The sequence below is a fragment of the Rhipicephalus sanguineus genome, chromosome 6 (genome assembly GCF_013339695.2).
Source record: "Rhipicephalus sanguineus isolate Rsan-2018 chromosome 6, BIME_Rsan_1.4, whole genome shotgun sequence".
In the NCBI taxonomy this organism is placed as follows: domain Eukaryota; kingdom Metazoa; phylum Arthropoda; class Arachnida; order Ixodida; family Ixodidae; genus Rhipicephalus; species Rhipicephalus sanguineus.
The window spans coordinates 98,524,426-98,550,990 of record NC_051181.1 but is presented as its reverse complement, the minus strand read 5'-3'; the positions used below and the strand labels follow the sequence as shown (position 1 = coordinate 98,550,990).

The window sequence follows — 26,565 nt, the reverse complement described above, 5'->3', positions numbered from 1 at the left end:
ACTGTAGCCATAAAGTTAAAATTATTTCAGCTCTGTGATTGGTAAACATAGAGATGACCACACTTATTGAAGCTGCAAGCATAGTACGTGATCACCTGTCTTGTGTGAGTAAACCCTCAGTCGCCCTGTCAGATATGGAGCTCGTGTTCTTGGAAAGCGGCACATGCCATAGGGTTGAACAATTTAATGCAAGGCAATGCAGGCTTTGGCAAGGTGTGGCAGTGATATCTTTCATCATTTTTATTTTTATCATTGTGTTCTCTTATTGGATGTTCCTACGGAACATTTATCTGTCGCTATATATATGTCAACGCTTTCAGAATAAGCTTTCACTTGGTAGTATGTGCTTGTCCTTGTCGTTCTAAATTCCTGTTTAATTTAAGTTAAGCGCTTGTATTTCGAGTATCATGGGTCGCCAACTCGCCCAATCAGCCATTTAGACATGTCTATTAAGAAATTGTGCTTCTAGAGTGCCGAGAGCTACTCACACAAAGGCATGAGGCTTGGTGAGTGAAAGAACTTCAGACACAGAAGACAGCTCTTGAAAAGTGGGCAAGACGAGAGTAGAATAAAAGGATTGCTTTAAAATAGATGTCTTCTTCTTACTGTTAGGTTTTTGTGATTTGAGCATGGAAGAAGGACAGTTAGGTGTTTTATCACTATCCTCAGTTAAAGTGCACTCATATTTCAACCACAGATTTTAAAAGCTAGATCTGTGAATTCTTCACTGGCCTGTATTTTGCCTTTTTGATGCAACTTCTTCTCTGGTGGACCAACAAATCTGTCACTCACAAAGAACCAACTTATGTTATAGTTCATGCAGCAGTTGTTGCAAGTTCTTCTTATGAATATTGAACCATTGTAATATAGCTGCATTACCGTCGTTTTTGTTGCTTGCATTACAAAAGTGTTCTTATCTTTTTTTTCAGAATTGCAAGATAATGTGTATAGTAGCTATAATGGTAAGTAGCGCTTTGCTCTCCTTACAGGAAGCACTGTTTTATTTGCATACATATGTACTAGTGGCCTGTGTGGAATCTTGCCAAAGTACTGCACGTTCGACTGGCATAGTACTATTAAGTAGTATAGTTTCTTGCCATATTGTGCTTAAGAGGGTCATCTTGCGGGGCTTGTTTCTTCATGATCTTGAAATGGATTACTGAATGCCGAATTGTAACAAAGGGATAATTCAATGAAGCTCAGAACTCGCAGCCTTACTGTTGATGGCCATAAAACTTGGCATAGACACTGTTGTGTCTAAATGATGCCAGAATGCTGTCAATTTCTCTAGATGCACCACTTTAAACCTGCTGATGTGCATAGGCCTGTGTAGGAAATTAATATAAATTGATCCAATTAACTGCTGAGACACGCGCACTCTTTCAAGACTAAACCCTTTTTCCTGTGAGCCTATAATGCCTATAATCTATCATGAGCTTAGAAACTTCTGTCAGGGCTGATTTTGCGTGTCAACATTATTTACATTCACTGTACCACTTCTTCATCAGTGAAGATAAATATATAGTCAGTAGGACTATCCTGTTTATGATGAACAGGGAGGCTGCGTTTCAGTCCACGAAATCTCTACAACTTTTTGACTGCTGTATCGACTTGGAAGCTACGATTTTTCAATGCTGAACTTGGGGTCTTTTGTTCTATTCCCGGCTGCCACGGTCCCATTTCAGTGGAGACAAGATGCAAAGACACTCGTGCACTTTGATTAGTGTGCATATTTTAAAGAGCCTTTGGTGGTAAAACCCGGAGCGATACCTCCACTATAGCAGTTATCAAAGCTACATTGTTGCATCAGAATATGAACTTCCTGAATCGCTCAGTCGATTTCACAACTTTTCATACATCTCTTCAACTCATATAGTAGGTTATAATTGAACGCGATGGACTTTACCTGAGAGTCGTAACACTCAGAAGACTCGCAATTGTTATGCTGGGAACATTAGCAGGCCAATGCAAGATTTGCCAGATGGCTCACAGTCTGAAAACTTGTGCCCAGTTCTTTCTTATGGGATGCGTTGTCTCGTTTGTCTCATGCTGGGCTTCTCAGTGATAACATGCAAAACATGACAAGCCTTAAATTTTATCTCCATTAATTTGCTGAAGGACAACACACATGTGAAGGAGTTGTGGTCATTCTTCCCAACATTTTTCTCATCATTGTCGCGGTATCTTTCTGGGATATGCTAAAGAGAAATAAAGAGTACGCTGAAGAACTGGTGGGATCACCAGCAGTTTTCAGTTTCTGCACCTGATAGCTATGACATCATGGATTTTCGTGTTACCTACTTGGGCCTAGTTAATTAGTAGAATTAGATTATACATTGTATTCTGGAGGAGTCAACTGCTCAAGCTGAAATGAGCAAGCTTTGAGATTTTTGCCACGTGACAATGTCTCATGCACGAAAAAAATCATTCAACCATGCGTGAAATAATGCAGACATACCATTCAGAACAAAATCCCCCCCAAAATAGAATTTTGGCCTTCAGTTTCTCATCTAAGTAATGAAATCCTAGTGCAATATTAACTAAAATGAAATTTTAAACCATGTTAATCTTTCTCAACTAACTTCCCAGACAACACAATAACAACCTCACGACATCCTCAGTATGCCACCTTGAGGACATTATGATGCCCTCAGAACGTCCTGTTATGGTACTAGAATGGCACTAATCCGGTCCTGTTGTCCGTACTCATAACAACCTCAGGGCGTCCTCAAAACAACACTTCAGGATTTTTTTAGTATGTTTTCAGAACAACCATTGTGCAGCCGGTTCGGTACCGTAGGCTGTGATATTTTGTGTTACTACGTATGATTTATTTATTTTCAAGGTATTTACATACATTAAAGGAAAAACACCTCTGTGATGTCTTGTGTATGTATACTACGTCAAGAAACGGAGAGGTGACCATAAGTGCTTGACTATGACAAAAAAACAAACAAAGCGTGTTGACTGAAATTCATTTATTTAAACCGTAATTAGTCCCGACTGGTTATGAGGACCGCTTTCTCAGGCATCCGAGTCCGAGTAGTCAGCGGCAGTGTCTGAAAAAAAAGCAATATTAAGGCATTCAACACAAATTTGCAAAGATGTTTTACTCTACTGGGCTACTCCTGCAAAAAAAAGACGTCAAGTAAAGGCAGTTACGATTTTAATGAAAGGATTAATACATGCAAAAGGAACCAGATGCTGTCCCGTGTAGAACAACGCTACATTTCGTGACAGTCTCATGTGATGTCACCGCAGCATGCGACGACTGCGACTCAACGGCCCATGTTTGTAAACTTCCTCGGAAGTCTGGCACAATGTCCTCGTCACCACGTGTATCGTGCACAGTGCACTCATTAGTGTTAGAGGCTCCGCTCTGACAGACCACCAGTGCACTCGACACGGGCATCGAGTTAACTCGCCCGAGGTCGGGCCATGTGTCAGACGCAGACGTCGATTCCCCGTTATTCACGTTGGGACTCTCCAAAGCACAATTCACCGCGATTTCTTCGAATGGTGACGATCCATTCATTGTAGCATCAGTCAGAGCGTTGAGTAACGTGAAGCACCCATCAACACGGCGATTGACCTCCCGTCGACGTCTACGATTTGCACTTTCAGACATCTCACTTTTGTTAACTGTACACTGTACTGTACACACAAACAACAAAGATGTGGTTTGCACTAACCTTCATTGCAAGATCCCATCTTGACGGTCAGTTGACATGGAATGGCTTGGCTGGTTTGGCTACTTGACTAAGCCACCCTAACTTGACTATCCAGAATGGCAACGCATGGTCAATGGTTGCCAGCGGCTAGTTTGTTATATTACGTGCTACAGCGGCGGATATTCACTAATGTATGGCTGCCACTTTTAAGAACACACTATTTTAAATGAACATTTCTTAGTATCAGCTTTGATACCCAAGATGATTAATTACTTGTGTTTCAGAAAGCGAAACGCGTAATTTGAAGCTTTTCAACCAAAAGAGAAGCAACGAGGCGAAAATATGCAATGACTGTGTGAAACAAACGTGCTGAGAAAAATTTCACATATGATATGCATCTACTTAGTGTGAAAAGAACGCGATGAATCATATGTAAGCGCTCAGTGCATGCATTGCATTTGTCATCCCCAAAAGGTCCCTGGAAGAACCTTTTCAGGACAACTTGTTAGCACGCTCTCGATATTGCTTTTGTCATCCCCAAAAGGTATCTGGAAGAACCTTTTCAGGACAACTTGTTGTCCTCAGAAAGCACTCGCAAAGACGTTTCCGGGTCAAACAAGCTTGTGTCGTACTCAATATGTACCAAGGACATCGAGAAATGTGCGAGGACGATTGTACCATTTGGGGACGACCTCGGAACGTCGAGTGTTGTCTGGGTTAGCATTTCTCTTTAATATCCAATAAAATGAGAGTAGGTAATAAAAGGGGTGCAAGTGACTACTAATTGTGTTTAAGAGATCTACAATTTAATGAGCTGTTTTGTTGTGATGTTCAGTCCAGGTAAAGTGCAAGCTAAAATGCCTGGAAACCCAGCTAGTGAAGGAAAAAAATTGCGTCTCCTGGTCCTCCCTGGGCTCCTTTTTAGCCGACCACAACCAGCTAGTGCCTTTGAAAAACGTTGGTAAGTTCATTAATAATATTCTCTTAAGGCACCAATTCATTCTATTTGCTGAAAGCCGGGTCTCATTACATTGCTTTTGTCTCCACAATCATTCAAAATTAATTTGCAGCAGAAAACTTTGTGAATTTTCAATTCTCCAGTGAACTTTGTCAGCTCTACAAAGTGCAGACTATGACGAGCTGTCTGCAGAGGCGTCGAACATCGGAGTGTCGACTATTTCACGTCTAGTATAGTACTTGGAAAGCCCCTATTTTACCACTTGAGAAATATGCGTGATATAAAACATTGTGCGACGTAAGGAAACAATAGAAACTGCTTCATCATGGAAAATCAGGAGCAGACACATTGGCTTGTAAATTGCAACTCGTTTTATTATAAAAACCCAGACATGCTATTCAATCTGAAAGCACCAATAAACTTGGAAGTGTTTCGAGATGCTTATGATGCATACTAAATATCATTATTTTTGTTGGGGTTTTTAATGCGGTGTCTTGACATGCTCGACGTACCGCACACACAGCTTTTGAAGAATATTTTTATTTATTTATTAACCATACTTTTGGGGCAGAAAAGCACTGCAGAAACAAGTAGTATGTTATACATATGCAGTAAAACACAGGAGATGTTACAGGCCATGCTGTGAGATTATCTTAAAATTTTTGGTATCAGTGATAACATTGATGGAGGCAGAAAGGTGGTTTCACTGAGTCTTGGTTCCCGACACAATAGAGTCACAACACAAATCAGTGACAAGTTTGCAGATATGGGACGTTTCAGTGATGAGGAAAAAAAAACATAGCTGCTGTACATCTAAGCAATGTTTTGATTGGTACTCATACATCTTGATTCTACTTGATGCTCTGGTACATGTTTACCACACCTAAAAGGAAGACACATAGTTCGCAAATATGAATGTTCAGAAATAATCAGGTGTCTTAATTTGGCACAAAAGTTGGCTTTAGAATGGCCTCATTGTCATTACGATGAGGTCATGTCGTTATTTGTGGGTCTGCAGAGAACAGGATACTCATGGCGTCATTCATCCTTTTGATCAAAATAAAATGCTACATTTGTAGTATTACAGATGCATGCTCTTCCAACCAACATCTCCTTTCTCTTCACTGTTTTTGCATAGGAAAAGGTGTTTTGTAAAAAGTTATAAAGGCATGAAAAACGTCGCCTTAGACTCAAATGAATACAGTTGCAAACTCTGAATGTTTGTGGTGCTGCCAGATCACTCGCGTAAGTGATGTGCGATTTCTCTTCTTTGCTTTCAGAGAGCTTTTCCCGTAGTTGCACCCTAGTGAATAAAGACAGCGTGACTCATGACATCACATTGTTCAGCTTTGCACTACCGCAAGGTTCATATATGTGGGTGCCCGTTGGGCATCACGTGACACTTGAGCATGATGTGAAAGGTCAGTGCAACAATGCTTTTTGTGATGCTATCTTGCCTTGTGTGTTTCTTACTAATGGCAAAAGCTATGCTTAGGATGTGCTTATTAGTATGGTATAGAAAATGCTGGAGATATGGGAGAGAACTATGATGATTGCTGGTTTACTTTTCTTTATTGCATACAAGTATTGCATACAAATATTGCATACAGTATTATTGCATACCAAGTCGGTAGTAGAACCTTCAGTACAAATCTATTCTGTTCTCTTTTATCCTGAAGGTTATCTTGTGGTTTGGGTTAGGGGAGCTTTATTTCTTCAAGCAGTTGTTTTTATAAAAATAAGAAGGTCCCAAATAAGCTTTTTAAAGCTCAGGCAGCGCTTTTCTAGACTGCAGTGGGGGTTTTCGCCATTGGTGAACTAATCGAAAAAGCCGCCACATTAATCACTACAGTGTTTACGTATATTTTCACCCAGTTGCCTTTGTGAAGTGCGGAAATACCGTATAAACGCGTGTAAGGGCCGCACCCCGTTTTTTTGAAGTGCATATTCTAAAAAAAAAACAATCCGCGTAAGGGTCGCACCCACACATTCCTCAACCAATACATATTCAAAATGCGCGCGCGCGTAAGCTTCTAGGCGTAGTCGATAGATGCGTAGTTTCTAGGCGTAGTCGATAGAGGCTTTGAAGTGAGGGAAGCGCAGAGCAAAATGAGATTCGAAGAGAGGCTGAGGAAAATGAAGAAGAGTAGATGGGCAGAGAAGGTTTTCAGGCATTTGTATGGAAAAAGCGTTGACACGCAGTGGAGAAAAAGAACTAGGAGGCTCACCAGTAAATATACGGCTGGCAGTGCGGGCGATATGACAACAAGGAGCATTAAGCGGAAGGTCAGAGAGGCGGAGAAGACTTATTGGATGACAGCGATGGAAAAGAAGCCGGCTCTGAGTAACTACCGAAAAGGAAAAAACGAAATAAGGAGGGAAAGGTTTTATGATAATTCAAGGGGAAGCGCTCTACTGTTTGAAGCAAGGTCGGGCTGCCTGAGAACGCGTAGTTATAAAGCGAGATTCAGTAACGAAGAAGAACTATGTACATGCTGCGGGGGAACTAAGGAAACGATGGAACATGTACTGATTGAATGTGGCGATATTCACCCAGGTATACGTGTGGGCACGAGTCTACATGAAGCCTTGGGTTTTAGGGACAACAATGGAAAGCTGAACACGTCCGCGATAGAAATAAGTAAGAGACGGTTAGAGTATTGGTGGCAGAAAAGTAGAGATAAAGAACAAAAATAAATAATGGGGGAAAAATAAGGTCATTCTGCCTTAAGAGGCAGAGAGATGGACCATGAATTTATATTTTTTGGTATAATAACATAGATTTAATCAATGTAGATAAGGCATTAGGACAACATGAAACAAGGAAGTTTTTTTTTTCTTCTTTCTTTTTTTTTCGCCTTCGAGCCTGGTGGCAGACGTGTCACCGCCCCATTATAAAGGGGACGCTCATAGCATCCATCCATCCATCCATCATCATCGTTATTAGAGTATGTACATATATATTTTGGATTTTGTTCGTGAAGTGGGCTAAAAATTTTAACTTTTTTATTAGTATTCATAGACTCGCCAACTAAAGGTTAAAGCAGGATTTTATCTTTAGCGTCTCACATCTCTATACAAACGCGCTATCGGCGCTATCTATATCGGCATTAGCATCACCAACTTTGGCACTAGCATGGCGTTTGCGTTGTTCAGTTTGTGCAGTTCAGACTTTAGCCAGCCATTTGCTGTAGTTTTCTGCACTGTTCGGTGACCTTCGTGCTAGCTTGTTTTCTAAACGGCGTTCACGTTTTGGCAAGATGGGCAAGTACCTGAATAGCTACACTGCTGGCTATAAGTTGAAGGTGATCGAGTATGCTCTCGAGCATGGGAAACGTGCCGCCGGCAGAAAATTCGACGTTGACGAGAAGTGTGTTCGACGTTGGTGTGCTCAAAAAGAAGCCTTGCGAAACACCAACAGCACTAAGCGCGCTTTCCGAGGAGAGCAGTGCAAGTTTCCCGATTTGGAAGAAGACTTGCTCCGCTATGTGACTGAAGTGCGGAATGATGGTCTTAAGGGACTAGTCTTGGCGACTGTACTTGGGTGGATCCTATCTGCGTGGAGCTCGGTGTCGACGGACATTGTGTCCCGAAGTTTTAAAGTCGCCGGGATATCTAACAGCTTAGATGGCATGGAAAATGACTGCTTGTGGGGTGACGGCGCTTCGCAGCACACCATCTCATCTCGGACTCCAAGTTTGAGGACTCGCCGAGTGACGACGATTGAGCACGTATGTCGCAAGAAATGTCGTATACTGCAATAAACGCTCTTCGTTCACTAACTGGTGCGTTTTTACTTAAACAAAAAAAATGTCGCGTGTATGGGCCGCACCCTGAAAATTGGCCCTCATTTCTTGAAAAAAAAGTGCGGCCCTTACACGCGTTATACAGTATGTGTGCTGTTTTAATGTACTTGTGCAGATAGAGTACTGAAAGTTAGCGTAGGTAACTAAATAGTGCCCAAGGTTATTTCACTCAAACAATAAAAGCAGCTTCAACTCAAGATTGTCTGCAGGAAACTGTCCCAGCCTTATGAATGCACAGCACATGGGAAAAAACATAGGCATGGTGGCCGCCTTCTGCAGCTAGTTCCCCTGCTTGCAATGCACAGAAGCACGGCTTTCAGGGTCAGCTTCCATTACACCAAACAGTTCATTGCCACAGATGCTTTTTCTTTTCATTAGGGGTGTGCAAATATTCTGAAATTTCAGATATCTGATGAAATAGTGTCCCATTTCGTTTGGTTATTGAATTGTGTAGCCGTCATTTGTAAATATGAGTACATATTTTATGAATAGCTTATGAATACTGCAACATGTAAACTCCACCCAAGTATGCACAATCTTGGTGCAGACGTATGATAAACTTGAACCCCGGTGGTATAGTATAGGCGTAAAAAATGAAAACTTGTGTGGTGTACCAGGTCTATCCGCTTGTGGAGCCAGACTTTATTGGCTATATAAAAGTATTGTTCGCACTCTGTAAGGAGTTCTGTGCATGCAAAGAATCCACTGATTTGCTCCTGATTCTTCCTTTGTGGTTTTAGAGCTAGAAATATGAATATGCTGGGATGTGAACATGGTTATGATACTCATAAAAATGGCTATTTTATATATTGTTGAAAGTATTCTATTCTTATTTATTCACTTCTGACATTATTTGATTTATATGTCATGACGTTCAATTTAGTCTCAAATATTGCTGTTTACATATATGCCTACTTTTCATCATTCTTTGTTGTTTTAGAAATTTTGGTACAGCTCAAATGCACCATAAAAAATGAAAATTCTAGTGTTCTGCTTTACCAGATACAAATTTTTCCAGCCTTTTGTGAAACATGTATGAATGGTAGATAACGTGCAATGTTGTAATCCAAGTTTCAAAATTTTGTGTCACTTTGGGCATTCTTGCATAACTAATGGCAAGTTGTAACAAAATTTTTACTGAGCTGAGTTTGTCATCGGGAATCGTGTGAAATCGGTGCTCCAGAGGATGGTGGTGACCACGGGACTAGCGTTGTCATCACTTTTAAGATGCAAGCAGGGCTGTGCAGAGGCATCGCTGATGCTGCATTTGATGCATTATTTTCAGGAAGTGGCACAGATGTGAGATTTCTTGTTTTTTTTCTTTGTCAACGCTAATAAAGGAATGCGGATATCTCGGAGCTACACCCCGGTCATCCCCGCACTGAAAGCCGACGAGGAAGGGAGTGACGGAAAGACAGTACACCTGATGATCAAGGTCTATCCTGATGGAGCCCTGACTCCCGTGCTGAACACCCTCGAAATCGGTATGTTGCAAGGGATGTTCTGGCATCTGCTGTTCCAAAGAATTCGTACGCTTCATTGAAGTGTGAGTGAATATGATGAGTGAACATGATGAATGTAACAAGTAGGCTTGTGCGACAAGTAAATTTTAGGTCCGAAGCGAATAGTGATTTGGTCGAAGCGAATTCGTATAGTTTATATCACATATTATAAAGAAAAATGAGCATATTTGTCATGACCCAACTAACCAGTGCAATATTTTTAAAGTTCAAACAAGGTATATGCATATGTCATTCTTTTTGGTTCAAAGGGAAGTGGAAGCAACTGTGAGTAATAGCAGGATTTGACTTTCGGTAGAATGCAAGTGATAACCTGTAAAACATGTTACGTTTTAAGATTTACTATACTTGGAGCATATAAGACGGTATAACAAGCTTTTTAAACTTGAAAATTATGAATCGATCTGAGGGTAATGCAGTAAAACCTCATTAATTCGAACTCGGTTATTTCGAAATCCCGCATAATTAGAAGGATTTCCTTGGCCCCGTATTTTGCAATGTAAATTTGAAGCGGCGGTCAGTACCAGCCTGGTTAATTCGAAAACTTTGGGTGCCATGTGCCAATTCCCTATCCCGATTTAGCCGCAAATCCGCAGAATCAATGGCCCTTAGGAGCCACAAGGCAATGCAATGTAGCGATACTAATGAGTGACAAGTGAAGCATCCCAGCCTCGCTGCTGCCAGCGCAAGAAAAAAACTAAGCAAAAGGCGGTCTTGTGGTCACCTAAAAAGTGCGCCTGCGGAAAAGAAGACGTGCTTCACTGCAACACAGCAGTGACACGCGGGCAGCATGACGCATGCTTCTCTCAACGTCAGCGCGTCATGATTTACCCATTCTTTCTGGGAAAATAGAGAAATTATTAAAGGGGGGCGGTCCGACGGAATTCGCGATGTATGCGAACCTCCGATTGGCGGTTGTTCTGGCAATTTGCGCGCTTGCACTGCTGGCGGAGTACTTGCCTGTAACGCCTACTTCGAAAACTCAGTTCGAAAACTTCTATGATCTTTTTTTCCATCCAGAACACATCGCACACTGGTCATTATTAAAGTCTTTATTTTACCAGAAAGAATGGGCGAATGGTCGCATCATGACGTGCTGACGCTGCGAGGAGCAGGTGACATGCTGCCCGCGCGTCACCACTGTGTTGCAGCGAAGCACGTCTTTTCCGCAGGCGCGCATTTCAGTTGATCACGAGACCGTTTTTTTCCCCCCCCTCTTCCTTTTTTTTCTTGCGCTGGCAGCAGCAAGGCCCGCCGTTTTCCCGGTTTAGCGGCAAAATTGGGACCAGGTATTGCTGGCAGACATAACCCTTGTAGCCGCAAACTAGCATGAACAGCAAACGAGCACATCTGATTACTTCCAGTAATTTAAAGCTCCTTGAATCCAGCTTTTTGTATGTTTCGTTAATTCGAAAACCCGCCTAATTAGATTTTTCACAGTCCCAGTGACTTTGAATTATCGAGGTTTTACTGTATGTTCATTTAAACTTGAAGTGGGGCTTCGCGGCAGTGCGGATTTCTCCTGGAAAGGTGTATTCACGGTACAGCATATCTCTACTGCAGTGAAACCACCTTTACAGGGGGTTACATGTGGTTTATATATGTCTATTCGTTCATTTCGAATACTTCGAAATTTCCTAGAATTTAAATTCGTTTCGAAGCGAATTCGAATACTGTAATATTCGTTCGAATATTCGAAGTGCTCGAATATTCGCACAAGCCTAGTAACAAGTGAATATGATGAGTGAATATGACGTGCAGGTGAACCATGAAAGTTTGAACCTGATTTATGCTGGCTTTTTGTCAGATCAATGGAAAAATTTTGAGAAGTCAGACCTTTGCTTTAGGATTCGAAACGTCCACTGTATGCACTAGTCCTTCTATGTTTCATCTTGTTGAGCATGGTAAAGGAAATGGAGTTCACTAACAGAAGAAAAAAGGAAATATTAGGTGGTTACTTGCCTGCTTTTCCACATAGAAGGCAGAAAAAGAAAGCGAGGCACAAATCAACATTGGTGGGCCATTGCACGCAGAGAAGCGCTCTGTTTCTAACTAAGCATCAGTTTTTTTACGCAATATCTGTACAATTAACAAACCATGTACCGTGATGAAACAGACCACACACAGCAGGTCAGTACAGAACAAAACAAAAACTAAGCACAAATGAGGCACTTTTTGTTATGTCCAAGCTGTCACACTGAAGTGACAGCCGCAGGCAGTGAAGGAAACAGATCACCAAGTGAACTACTAGTACTGTAAAAGAAGGTACGGTTAAGGACTGATAATGGTTATAGTCCAAGTGGCAGTGGTTACTACAGTTAATAAATGTGCTGCCACCTACGCCATGCATGTACTTGATAGTGACACATATGAAAAAGCATGGCTAATATCTTCAATGTACGTGTGTCGTGCCAGAACTAAAACAATGAAAATAGTGCACATCAGAATACATAAAAATAGTATGTACGTATCTCCTTGAGCAAACGAGTTAGCCCATTGAAAACGTTGTCAGATTGCATGCATATGCGGCATTGTTTGATCAAGCAAAGCTTCTTAAAATGTTCGGTGAATTTTATTTAACCAGAAAGTGTTTACACCTTTCTAAACTCTAAGTTCTGACTGTGTGCATTGTGGACATCTAGTATTTTACAAAATAGCCAAGTTCTAAACATGATAATCATAAATAACAAAATGGAAAGAGAAAGCTTTGCATTGTATTCTGCGCGTATCAGCTAACATTGCAACACAGATTGACATAGCAAGAAGCATTCTTAAATGTGCACGTTGCATTTTTACATTTCTATTTTCTTTATTAATTGTAATTTCGAGGCATTACTCCACCATATCAGACTGTAAATGGAGTGTCTAATAGAAAAATTGCATAACGTCATTGTTTTGCTTTCTGCCAGTAGCGTTCACTCGGTTATTGCTGTTATATCAAGTTTATGATCTGTGCAAGCCATGCTCATCTTATTTAAGATTTTTTCATTGTCATTATTTGCATTGTGAAAAACTGACCTGTCTAAATTAGGTTGTGCATGAGACTGAAATAATGTATAATCTTGAATGCATGTGCAAACACTGTAGGTTAGTGGGGCACGCCTTTGGGCTGGTTGGTTCATGACTACGAGTGAAAAACAGCGCTAAAAAGACGGGACAAGAAAGGACACGAGAAGCGCCGTGGTCTCGTGTCTTTTTAGCGCTGTTTTTCACTCGTAACTGGAGGTTACTCTGGCATGTACAGACTCGCTTTAATAGCCAACAGACCTGACCTGAGTTTAAGGTTGGATGAATAAGACTTTATTGGGCAATATACATCATCGAGCTCAAAGTGTTTTTCTCCCGTTGGGCACAAGCACAGCCTCTGTAGAACACTGCCAAAGTCACACTTTTTGTTGTGTCTACCTCTTCGATATCTCAGCAATGTGGCAAGTGTGAAAATAAAGAGCTTTACGAAGGCATTCAGATGCTCATAGCTCTCTCGAATGTTTCCATGCTATTGCTTTTCTGAATTGTCACTTCAAACTTCAGTTTTGTGTGACTACTACTGGGAATACTAACAAGTAGGCATGTGCGAATATTCGAGCGCTTCAAATATTCCAACGAGTATTACAGTATTCGAATTCGTTTCGACACCAATTTAAATGATTTGAAATTTTGAAATGAACAAATAGGCAGACTGCATGAAACCCCTTATAAAGGTGGTTTCACTGCAGCGTAGAGGTGCTATGCCGTGAACACACCTATTCAGGGAAAATCCGCACTGCCATTAAGCCCCACTTCAAGGTGAAATGAACATATTACCCTTGCATCGATTAACTATTTTAGAGCTTGTTATACGGGCTTATATGCGCTAAGTATAGTAAATTTTAAAACGTAACGTATTTTAGCAGTTATCACTTACATCCTACTGAAATTCAAATGCTGCTACTATTCAGTGTTGCTTCCACTTCACTACGAACCAAAGAAGTGACATTCGCTCATGCCGTGTTCCAATCTTTAAAAGTATTGTACAGGTTTGTTGGGTCATGGCAAATATGCTCATTTTTATTTATAACGTGTGATACATACAATTCGAACTATTTGATTCAAATTTATTCGACCAAATCACTATTTGCATCGAATTTGCTTCGAAGCTAAAATTTATTATTTGTACATCCCTACTAACAAGGCATTATGAGCATACAAAGTGGGCTACTGGCTGATATTCGTCACCTGGTGCAGGTGACAAAGTTGACATGAAGGACACGGAAGGCGACTTTGAACTGTCAACGTTGCAGAGGTGTCAGAACCTCGTTCTCCTTGCTGCTGGGACAGGCTTCACGCCCATGGTGCGGCTAATGCATTGGGGGATCTTCATCTCCAGGCAAATGTGAGAGAAATACGGTCTGCCATGTTGCGCAGTGCGTGAAGTGCCAGCTTTTGTTGCATGTTTCATTGATTTGAAGTTGCGGGTGTATTATTACCACCAGAATTTGCATTTGGTGCTGTCGATTGTTGACATGAAGAGAGGCATCCCTGAAATGGCAGTCTTCAGTTTAGTGAAGTAATGAATGTAAAATGAGTGGATGGTATTAAGCTGCTAGTTTGCTGAAAGCTGCAAATTTTTATAAAGTGCATTTGAAGGTGTGCGCTTTGAAGGAGCCAGCTGTGAAACAAGGTTCTCAGTGATTTTCACGTGCTGCTAAGGCAGTGCTGAACCCCTTAAAGGCACCTAAGACTTGCGTGTACTGCATCAAGGCAGTGCAACGTGGCCAGGAGGTGAAAAAAATAAAGAAAATAAATGGTTGTCACAAATTCGTATAACAGATATTCCCACGTGTTGGCAACAGAAACAAGACAGCATATTGAAGTTACTATGTACGTTGATTGCTATTGGTTTACACATCTGAAATGCATCTGCAAGGAAGGGTGCTGCATTTGGAAGTCACAGCAACTTATCTACTTGGCAGGGTCTGGAATTCATCTACAGCCAGCTCTATCAGCATAGTTAAAGCACCACTTAAAAAGTCGTGCAACCCTTTTCTAAGTAATCATCGAATGACCTCACTATCGGAGATTATTGCCTCCCGAGTTGATTGCCTCAAAAATTTTCATGATCCGTCTAGTACGAGTGAAGTTAGATCTGACACATGCTCTAAGCACCCTCTCCTTTGGTCCCAGCAAGTGCACTGAAAGCTACACATGGAGAAGGGGTGAGGGTGGATGAAAAGGAAGCAAGAAGCTACGTCTGTACGTCAGCGTACATCATAACCTCAAGCGCTTTCTTTTCTTGTTTTCTTTCAACGCGCAGCTAACTTTGAGTGTAATCACGAGCGCACACTGTAGTGTACGTTGCAGGCACGTTGTGGCACACCGCAGCAGCCGCGTTAACTGTGCAGCTCATGATGCTCAAATCAGCCAATGGCTGTGTCCATGTGCTTTTGGGTATGTCGCAGCTGATTTCGTGCATACGGCTACGTTTGTCAAGAGAAGAGCGAGTAATTTCCAGCTGATTTCGAAATTTATTTTTAAATTCCATGTTACGTGCCATGCTATAATGCTTGGCTCACGTGTTCACAGGAGCGTCGACTACCAATTGGCAGCATTTTCCGACCATGTTCAAAAGATGTCGCTAGCCCCTTTGATGACTTGACTAACGAACTGAACCTGACTGAACTGAAGCTGACTGGACTGACCTGACGTCATGCTCAAGTAGCACTCGCAATTTCATTGACCTGACCCTCGACTTCTCACTTACGCAGCTTGTTAATCAAGCCACACGTCAGCAGAACATTCTGGATCTGATATTTACATCTGCTCCTGATAACGTAACGACTCTATCCTATAACCCTGGGTTTAGTGACCACATGCTTCTGTCCGCTGCGTTCGAGATACCTGTCTGCTCGCGTAACATAGTGCAGAAACACATTTTGAACTACAACAAAGCCAACTTTGAAGCTATTAACCACGGCCTTGAAAACTTTTCTAACACTTTCCTTCTGTCGTTCGCCTCTCGCTCCGTCACGGAAAATTGGTCTCTTTTTCAACATAAACTAACCGAGTTGGTTCATGCGCACATACCACGTATCTCGCTTAGAGTTGCCTCATCTAAACCATGGTTTCACAGATCGTTACACACAATGAAAAACAAAAAAAAGCGGCTCTTTAAGGCTGCTAAGCTCAGGGACACACCTCAGTCTCGGGCCAAACATCAGGCTGCGGAAAAAGCCTACTGTCGCGCCCTTCGTAACGCTAAATTCAAATTTATGTCTTGTGACCTTCAATCGCTTATTAAAAATAACCCTAAAAAATTCTGGAAATCAATCTCTCCTACTAACACCGTTGACGACATTTCACTGGTGGATGATGATGGGTTAAACGTTAACCCTAACGATTGCGCTACCTTATTCAATAATTATTTTACCAGTGTTTTTACTAAGGAAGACCATTCCAACATTCCATGTTCGGAAGAAGTTGATTATAGGTACATGGATCCCATAGTCATTACTACTGCCGGAATTTCAGCACTCATTAAAAATCTAAAAATATCAACATGCGCAGGAGCCGACGGTATTACTACTAAATTTCTTAAACAGACCATTACATTTTCTAGTATGATACTTACCCTTATCTTCAAACAATCATTATCAACAGGCGAAATACCGAATGAATGGAAAATTGCCAAAATCATACCTGTATTCAAATCGGGAATCAAATCTAACGTTAGTAATTATCGCCCGATATCTCTAACAAGTGTCCCATGTAAACTACTTGAACATGTCATTGCCTCTAACATCGCTCAGCACTTGGAAGCTAACAATTTCTTTTATCAGAACCAACATGGGTTCAGAAAAGGATTTTCATGTGACACTCAACTAATAGAATTCACCAATGATTTGTTCATGGACATGGATAAGTACCTTGACATTGACTGCATATTCATCGATTTCTCTAAAGCTTTTGATCGTGTCCCGCATTGTCGTCTAATATCTAAACTGTCCTCATTAAATCTAGATTCCTTAACACTATCCTGGCTCAGAAACTTTCTTTCATTCCGTAAGCAGTATACCGTTACTAACTCTTTCTCATCTCTTCTAACTGATGTAACCTCGGGTGTCCCCCAGGGTAGCGTTTTGGGTCCCTTGTTATTTTTAATTTACATTAATGATCTACCATCTCATATCTCCTCTAATATACGACTCTTCACTGACGATTGCGTAATCTATCGTAAGATAACTTCATCATCAGATCATCTAGCTCTCCAAGAAGACCTAGATCTCATAACTAATTGGTGCTCACGCTGGCAAATGTCACTCAATACCGATAAGTGTAAGCTAATGACCTTCACTCGCAAGAAATCGTTTTCCCTCTTTAACTATACCCTTAATAACTGTCATGTAACACGCACATCATCTTACAAATACCTTGGCGTGCATCTATCACCCACACTGTCATGATCACACATATAGATAAAATTTCAGCACAGGCATCTCGCACTCTCGGCTACCTTAAACGAAATCTTAACGACGCTCCAACATCGACCAAATCACTCGCATATCTAGCATTCGTTCGTCCTCAACTTGAATTTGCCTCATCAATTTGGTCACCTCATCAGGCCTACCTAATCGACGTCCTTGAACGTGTACAAAACCGCGCCGCGCGCTTCATTGCTAAAAATTACAGCCGACATGCCAGCATCACTCACATTAAATCTTCGCTGTCATTGCCTTCATTAGATTCCCGCCGAGAGATCGCTTTGATTTGCTTATTTCATAAAATAGCATCCGGTAAACACATAACCACCCTCCCTCTTTCCAAACCGACACGAACGTCCCGCCGTTTGCACAATAACCGTTCCTTCAAACGCATTTTCGGACGCACTAACGCATTCAACTCATCAGCATTGCCAGTAGCACTTGAATTATGGAATGGTCTTCCCGATAACGTTGTCAACATTGATGACCCTATATTGTTTCGTCACGAAGTAACCACCATTTTTTCATGACTAGTGGCTTCTACCTTCGATTAAATCATATACATGCTCTTCTCTAACTATTGTATAATTTGTTGTTGTCAAGTGATGTAATCCTTACAAATGAGTATCTCTGCATTTTGTTTATTAGTTGTATGTCACGCTTGTTCTCGCTAACAATTATATAACGTTGTTTCATAGCTTTATGTGGCATAACATGTATAGTTTTTTGCTTCCACTTATGTGATCTTATACAATGTATAATCCCCCCCTCACACAATACTCCTGCTGGAGCCTGTGGGGGTTTTGTGAATAAAAAAAAAATCTGTGTAACATTAAATGTAATCGCAAATCAGTTCTGCGGAATTCCGCAAGGTGGCGGAAGGGTTAAGAAAGGGAAAATAGACAACCACCCGTTTGTAGCACGAAGCCACGAGGAAATCCGTACGGATTTCTCAGAAATACAGCCTCTTATAAATACAGCCTCTTATATCCCCGGACCAGGACGAATTTTTCGGCAACTAAGAGGCTGTGTTTCTCATTTGCAATATGTGTCCAGTTGCTTCGAGTTGTCGATGAATTCGCCCTCGCGCTGCCAATTGCTAGCTTCCTGGTTAGCTCAATTGGTAGAGCGACCGCCCCGGAAAGGCGTTCGTCCCAGGTTCGATCCCCGGACCAGGACGAATTTTTCGGCAACTAAGAGGCTGTATTTCTGAGAAATCCGTGTGGATTTCCTTGTGGCTTCGTGCTACAAACGGGTGGTTGTCTATTTTCCCTTTCTGAAATGTAATCGCAAGTCACAATACCAGTACTATTCATCAGCAAATGCCAGCCGACAAACCTTGATCTTGTGTGACACACACATCGTGCTTGCCTCACTACTAAATCCTTCATGCACCGTAGCTGTGATTTCTTCGGTTCACTCAGAATGTCAAATAATTAACAGGCCACATCTCATATGGAGATCCATCAGGTTGGGGGAGGGGGAGTGCTGTGAGTTCTATATTACAGTTAGCAGTCGGTGGCATCCTAGAACAAATACAAGCTCTGTTTATGTGTGTTTTTGTGTTCATGAGTGTATTTTGTGCCTGTCTTTGTAACTACTGTGAGTTCAAAGATCTACATGGCATGTTTGTTTTGTTGTTGCTCTTTTCAGTAATATAAGTTTGATGACATTCAACAAGACTGTCAGAGACATCATTTGGAAAGAGGAGCTCGATCGCCTACAGGCGCAGCATAATCGGTAAGCTGCTTTTGTCTCATTACAGCACAGAGATATATGACCCCTTCACTTGTCATCCTTAGCTGCAGTCCTGCTTAATTGGGGCCATTCGTTTGCCTCGTAACATACATATGGCTATGAAGGATAAATATTAGGGGTGAGCGAATATTCGAAATTTCGAGTATTTTTCGAATAAGGTTTGCTGTTCGATTCGATTCGCACTGAAATTTTACTATTCGAACTATTCGAACTTCCCGAAAACAAATACAGTCAACGTCCGATAGAAAGTGACCCCTTCAGATTTTTGATATGCTTCACCTCATTACACTCTCGTATTGCGGCAAAGTTGCCCTTCAAGCTCCGTTACGGCCACGGTGTAAGAAAAAATAATTTTTCTTACACCGTGGTTACGGCCGAACTTTGCCAAGACACAGGCAACAGCCGATTAAAAGTTGTCCCTAGATTTTTTATATGCTTCACCTCATCACACCCCGCTATTACGGCAAAGCTGCCTTTCAAGCTCTGCTACGGTCGCAAATGTATTAACTCAAGAAAACGCTGGTTCCAACGTGGAGATGAAAGATGTGGCAGAGGTGGGGGTTCAATTAATGCTGTTTTGGACCTGAAATTTGGGCAGGAAGTCCGAAAAATCGGAAGCCAAAGCTTTTTAGCATCCAAAATTTTAGATGTTCTTATATATCGACGTCTACAAGGCAAATTTGGAACTCCGGACTTGAAGGGAGCACACCCTTGTCCGCCACATCAGTTGGGCTTCCACAGAAGTTGAAAGAAAAGGAGAGGCTGAGGAAATGGCATATTTGCCTATCACATGTAAAGTGTTGTCGGCAACACTTGGGTTGCACCAAATCATGTACATAAATACAATTTGGCCGCCCCGCCGCGGTGGTCTAGTGGTTATGGCGCTCGGCTGCTGACCCGAAGGTCGCGGGATCGAATCCCGGCTGCGGCGGCTGCATTTTCGATGGGGGCGAAAATGTTTGAGGCCCGTGTACTTAGATTTAGGTGCACGTTAAAGAACCCCAGGTGGTCGAAATTTCCGGAGCCCTCCACTACGGCGTCTCTCATAATCAGTCGTGGTTTTGGGACGTTAAACCCCAGATATTATTATTATTATTATTAAATACAATTTGGCCTCTACATTGCCTCATTCTTGATAAGACAACTATGAAACACCACTCCGCCAGCGCTTCATCAACCTAGCGAAAAGAAACTTTCATGTTGTTATCTCATAAGAATATGCTTAGCAATGCTCTCTTTATTTTCTGCAATTTTGCTTCGAATTATTCGAAAAATATTAGAAAAATATTCGATTCGATTCGCACTCGCACTTCAATATTTAATTCGCTTTGCACCCAAAATTTCGCTATTCACACAGCTCTAATAAATATAATTTGAAAGCTTATTGCATGTCTTTGTACAAATGATGTGCAAGCTTTGGTTCCCTTCCTGCGGGCTCACACAACGCACCATAGCTCTGTCTAACACAACTACACTGTGTGAGACACAGTACAGGCATTCTAGGTCATGTTTGGAATGTCCCCAGGGCCAGCACAGGCAGTGGGATGGAGGGTACAGATGGTCACCTGATTGGTAATTTGGTTCACAAAAATGAATCCATTCTTTCAGGCACTCATTCCATAAGTGACTGGTGTGAAGGTTTTCAAAGCTTGTCATAGCAGTAACCTGATTATAAAGTTCACCATAGTCAGCGGTGCTCAAAAAATAATTTTGACCACCCGAGGTGCTTTAACATTCAGGTCAACTACACAAGCGCTCTTGCATATTGCCAAAACAAAATCAAATCGTGCAAGAATATGCAGAACAAGTAGACAGAACACAACTGCTGTTCTTCTTGTTTGCGCTTTCTTGCGCTGTCTGAATTTCCATCACGTATTTGTACCAAATTGCTAGAATGCTTGCTTTACAAGATCAAACCCCCGACCTTGGGCTGAGGAGCTCAATACCAATGTCACTGGGCTTCCTTTGTGGGTGTCACGAGTTCGAATTCTACCTGCGTTCCAAGTGGCAATTTACTAAGAAACTCCAGCCCAAACCTGATCAGGAGATCAAGTGTGCCTTCCATGGCCACAGGACAGAATGTGAGAGGGCCGTTAGGGAGACCCGACCTGCACTGGCCACAGGACAGTAGTACTACCCTTCTTCTGGTGTTGTGGCCCTTTGTCCAGATTAACAGAATGAAAACGTTAAATAACTGTAACCAGCTTCAACAGCCTACAGTTCCAACTGGTGTTACTTGCTTTGCTGCCAGCATAAATCCTTTTTTTTTTGATCACCATGGACAGCCACACTTCTCTACATTACAGCTATTGTGGCACCCCCCAGGGTGGCATACTCAGCCCTGTGCTCTTCCATCTTATGCTAATCGCTCCATATGAGCACCAGCCAAGCACTGTTACACTGTCAATGTACGCAGATGACATGTGCATTTGGACATCTGCAGCAACACGCCTACAGCTGTGAGTGAGAACCCGGAGAGCTAACTGCTATTTACCTTTTAATCGAGGTCTGGAAATTTACTCTGAAAAATGTGCACTTGTGGCATTTATGTGCCAACCGATGAAGAACCGCAGCACATTGATAAAAGGCCAAAGAATGCCTTACATTTGATCATAGAAGTTTCTGGGAGTCACAGTTGACAGACGCGTCTCATGGAGCCCTCATGTATCGCACATAAAAAAGCAGTTGACCGGCATCTGTCATCTGTTCAAGTTCTTCACTGGAAAGACTTGGGGAATGCCCACAACTGCTATGTTACAAATATTACACAGGGTGCTTTTTCTCGGATTTCTAGAGTACAGCCTGCCTGAATTAACCAACGCATGCTAAACAGGTCTACGAATGATGCAAAGTGTTCAGGTTCAACCACTCCGGATTTGTCTAGGTAGAAGCACTGAGGACACATAGAAGAGACCTTGCTTGTACTCCCCGCTACCAACTAACCTCTGTAGCAGCAGACAGACCGCGCACCTCCTTTTGCCAAGCAGTAATCGCACATGGTCTACCTATTCCAACTTGCTTCACTCCTTCCACGAGACCCTTCATTCCTCTATGGTGCCTCGCTCAGCCAAATATATCAATCTTACAGTACGTGGCCACTGTCCAGAAAAATGTAGATTTGTTGTCACCGGCTCTTAAAACAGCTCACTTTTCATCTACTGTACGAGCAGCACCAAGACTCCATATGTATTTACACTGACAAAACAGTCGTTCCAAGCAGTGCATCCGCAGCAATCGTGACACCAAAGTTGGTTACTACTATTCAAGACATCTCGTTTAACAACATTGATGGCAGCAGATCTCGCAGTACTTTGTACTGCGTTAAAATTCATTAATGACAACCCGACACAGAAGTGGACTATTTTTTTAGCCTCTAAAATGGCACTGCAGTCTCTACTGTCAGCCTTACACAGCAGACCGCACAGACAACTGGTACCTTTCAATGGTTACCTAGTTACTCTGGTATCATCGGCAATGAATGGGCCGATCAAGCTTCCCGTTCAGCTCATAAAGAATACCACTAAGTATCAATACCACTTTCTAGGACCAACACTGCACATAGGCTCCGCATGCTTGTGCACCAATGCGCCATGTCACAATGGAATGAGCTGCACTTCAAGCATGCCCGATTACACTCCTTTGACCCAACCTGAAGCATTGCAGTCCCATCAAGGCTTCACCGAGTAGACTCTATCCTTTTGTGTTGACTGTGGTTGGACGTTACATTACCAATGCCTATGCGTTCCACATTGGGATGGCCGACACTGCAGACTGTGACCACTGGAGCAATTAAAAAACCGTTGGAGTGCCCTCAGTACAGTGCACAGAGGCTATTCCTTTGCAACGCCCTCAACAAGTTGGATGATCGACTTCTGTCAGAAGAAAGAATTCTACGACATCGACCAGACATAACGTCACAGAACCTTGTGAAAGGGCTACTGCACTTTGTGCAATACACCAACCTTTGTGAACGACTGTACTTAGAAAGCCCTTCCTGTGTGTTTGCATGTGTTTTTCGCTCTCTGCACTCTCTTTCTGACCCCTATTTCCCCAGCTCAGTGCAGCATAGCAACCGGATTCTAATATTTCGCCAATTTCCCGGCCTTCCTCTTCACCTCTCTCTTGGTTACACACTAGAAGTTACACACTAGAAGTTGGGAGGCACAGTCTAGGGAGGAATTTAGCGAAATGTTCTTTTCAAATCGGTGTCAGTTTGTTGTTTTAGACTAGTTGGAAGAAACTGAAGTGTCTTGTTACCACACCTCCTGGAGGCAAGCTTCACTGCCAAAGCACACACCTGCTGCCTTTTGCCTCAGCTTGTGGCATAATTTCTTGAGTTCTCCAAAGTGCTGGAGATGGTGGGGCGTGTCACATTCACGAGAAGGGTGCAGTCTCCTTTTTTTTGTTTCCTTCTTTCTATTTTGCATCGGGGCATGCAGTTCCAGTTGGGGTGTTCAGTCCTCTGCATTTGATCAAAAACTGTAGTCATGTGCCATGGTCAGTGACGTTCCAAGGAGTACACCATCCACTAGGCATGTACTGTAAGGTCCCGAGCAAGCCCCCCCCCCCCCCCCCCGGTTAAAGATAATCGGACGAGATTTGGAGGGGGGGGGGGCTTGCTCGATCGCAGACCTAAATTCAGGATGGCAGCGGAATAGCCTCTAAGAAGAACGCACATCTTGAAATGCTTTATTGAATATGCATGCATTTACTGTTTTTACTGAACCGGAGGCAATCCTCGCGTGAAATTTCATGTGTTATGACAAGGGGAGAAAGACGTTCTTCAAATGTCCTGACGGTTTCTCACAACTCAGAATGCAACCCCAAGGCACAACACTGTAAAAGTATTAAGAAATCGTGCACATATAAAAAAATTCTCAGAACTTGGGTTCTTAGGAACTGCTGCTGCAGGATTCTGTAGCAGAGAACAGATTGAAAAACAGTGGTGGGAGGGGAGGATTCTGTAGCAGAGAACAGATAGAAAAAAAAAATGGTGGGAGGGTAGGGGGTGGGTGCTTGCTTGGTTATTGGCGCATATTTCAAATTTCCCAAAAAGGGGAAGGGGGCACTTCCTCGGGTAGGGGCGCTTGCGCAAGATTTTACGGTATGCGCGGGACTTTCATTAGTGTCGTACGTTGCAATCTTCATTATCACAATGTTGTCACATTATTACCTGCTTCACGCAGTCAGTTAGTATTGCACAGTAAATCTGTTTCTTTCTACAGGGCATATTTACATTACAGTAGGGGCGAGTACGCTACAACATCATTAACTGAACATAGCCATGCCATAAATGCGTGCTAGTATGTGATTGCTACCATGTCTGTCGGGTGACACTATAAAAAAATTCTTAAATATGGGGTTTCCAAGGAAAAGAAAGTTTTCTCAAAGGGACTTTTGTTTAAGTGTAAATGATCAGTTGCTGCAACTGGCCATGCTAAATAATGTAGACCTGCAAGAGAACTTTTCAGTTAATTATTTTACAACACATATTGCTAATACGAATTCTAGCCAGTGTGTTTGCAAGGTGTATTCACTTTTAATGCACTTTAAAGGTTACACCAGGTTCGATATAATAATTCCAAAGATTGCGACAAAATACGTTTACAGTCAGGCTAATTTTGCACTTCGATGCACCCAGTTCTATTTTGTCACAAAAGTAGTGAACGATTGCAACAGTGTATTCGTAAAGATTGGTTGCACATACTATCTCAATATCTGTGCCACCTTCAGATTTCATTCCAACTCAGTTTGCTTTGTAAACTTTCTGGCTACATTTGCTCAATTGTAATTAAAGGTCAGTTTGTGAATCTAGAGCCAGTTGTGAACCGCTAATTGATGCAATTTTAGCATTCACGGATGACCCCTACATCTGTCAATTATTAACCGAAGAAATGTTTCTTTCTTTCATTGGAAACTTTCTAATTGAGAGAAATTTGAGAAGTGTTACCTTAAACACCCTGTACATTTGACATCGCTGCTCTACCTGCAGAACAATCATAAGGATGAATTGTAAGCTTTTGAGGTTTTTGCGTGACTTTTCACAGACTGCGTGTGGAGCACATACTCTCGGAACCTGACGATTCCTGGGAAGGCTCCCGAGGCCGCGTGAGGAGTGAGCTGCTGGAGCCGCTGCTTCCCGAAGACATCCGGCAGAGCGACTCTCTGCTTGTGTGCATATGCGGTCCGCTGCCATTTACCAAGGCTGCGCTGAAGTGCCTGGAAGACCTACAGTGTCCTTCGAAGTCCGTGCATGCTTTTCTCGGTTGAAGGACAGCAAGCAGTATACGTAAAGAAGCTGGGCTGACATCTCTGCGCCGTCGATGTGCCATTAAAAGCTGAGTTTGAGATTCTCGTGCCATGAAATATGTAGCAGCAGTGAGCTTCATAACTTGCACCATTATGTTCGGAAAAATGTCTTTTGCATGCAATTTTTGCATTATTGGTAAATTCCTGCTCATTTTCACTGTCAATTCTGATGCTGAAATTGCAGTTTTATGTTTCTGGTAGGGAAAACACAAGTCTTGCCAATTTGAATGAATTGACATCGCAGTGCACTCTTGTGTCTTGGTGCACATGCTTTTGCATAAGATTGCTGCAACATTGTACAGAGCTGGCCTGACTTTTGCTATATGTGACATATTCTGTTGGCTGCATGTAGTATTTTCGAATTTCTGTCCTGTGCTGTACAGATTCGCATGGACACGAGATATGTGTCACAGAGCTTGATTTTAGACCGCATCTTGAAACCTAACAGTGCCCTAATTAAAAATTGCTTCCACAAGGAACCCTTCTTTATGTGCCACTTTATGTAGCAGTTGTTTTAGACAGGAGAATCTCTAGCTCAGCAGGTAGTACTGCATGCCATATGCTTGTGCTATAACATGTCCATGAGTTTCCGAAAAAAAAAAGAAATGCAGAATTACTTCATATCGCGTAAGAAATTTCTTTTGTACATTGCTGAGCGAACCCAACGGTGTATGTGAATGTGACACATGCACTGTTATAACCATTTTAGAAATATATTTCGGAGCCTGTTCCATTTTTTGTTTGTGTTGTCTTTCACTGCACTGCTGCTATACTAATATAGCATTGCTATCTAAAGAATGAGTTCAATTGGTGCACTGCAGTAAAATTTGTACTTCCTTATAACACCCTGAAGCACCCCATATGTATGCAGTGCCAATATCTCCAGTCTATCTAAATAAAAAGAAATTAATTCAGAAACTTTTGATGATCGCTGTCAATGTAAGCGATAAGAGAAAAGCTTATGAAAAACTATTCAGGTTATTGAATTGAGGCACTCAATAGTAGATGAGGTGTGTCGAAAAAAAGAAAACAGACTTTTGAGTTAGCACGCCAACTAGCACAGGGAGGCTACTAAGCACGTCTAGA

The 26,565-nt window shown here is 42.1% G+C and overlaps 1 protein-coding gene and 1 non-coding gene across 9 annotated transcripts in view; both read left to right on the top strand.

The window, feature by feature from the left end:
* LOC119396007 (cytochrome b5 reductase 4) overlaps positions 1 to 25,456 on the top strand; it is a 327,851-nt gene extending 302,395 nt beyond the window's left edge. For all 8 annotated transcript variants that reach the window (XM_037663033.2, XM_049416860.1, XM_049416859.1 and 5 more), the window contains 7 exons: positions 930 to 962; positions 4,507 to 4,632; positions 5,910 to 6,050; positions 9,776 to 9,919; positions 14,180 to 14,327; positions 19,066 to 19,152; positions 25,218 to 25,456. In XM_037663033.2, coding sequence (XP_037518961.1) covers positions 930 to 962; positions 4,507 to 4,632; positions 5,910 to 6,050; positions 9,776 to 9,919; positions 14,180 to 14,327; positions 19,066 to 19,152; positions 25,218 to 25,440 — 902 coding nt within the window. In that variant the 3' untranslated portion in view covers positions 25,441 to 25,456. The remainder of the gene's footprint in view (positions 1 to 929; positions 963 to 4,506; positions 4,633 to 5,909; positions 6,051 to 9,775; positions 9,920 to 14,179; positions 14,328 to 19,065; positions 19,153 to 25,217) is intronic.
* Positions 20,029 to 20,101, top strand: Trnas-gcu (transfer RNA serine (anticodon GCU)). The gene has a single exon. It is a non-coding gene; the product is annotated as a tRNA-Ser (tRNA).
* Positions 25,457 to 26,565: the final 1,109 nt, after the last annotated feature.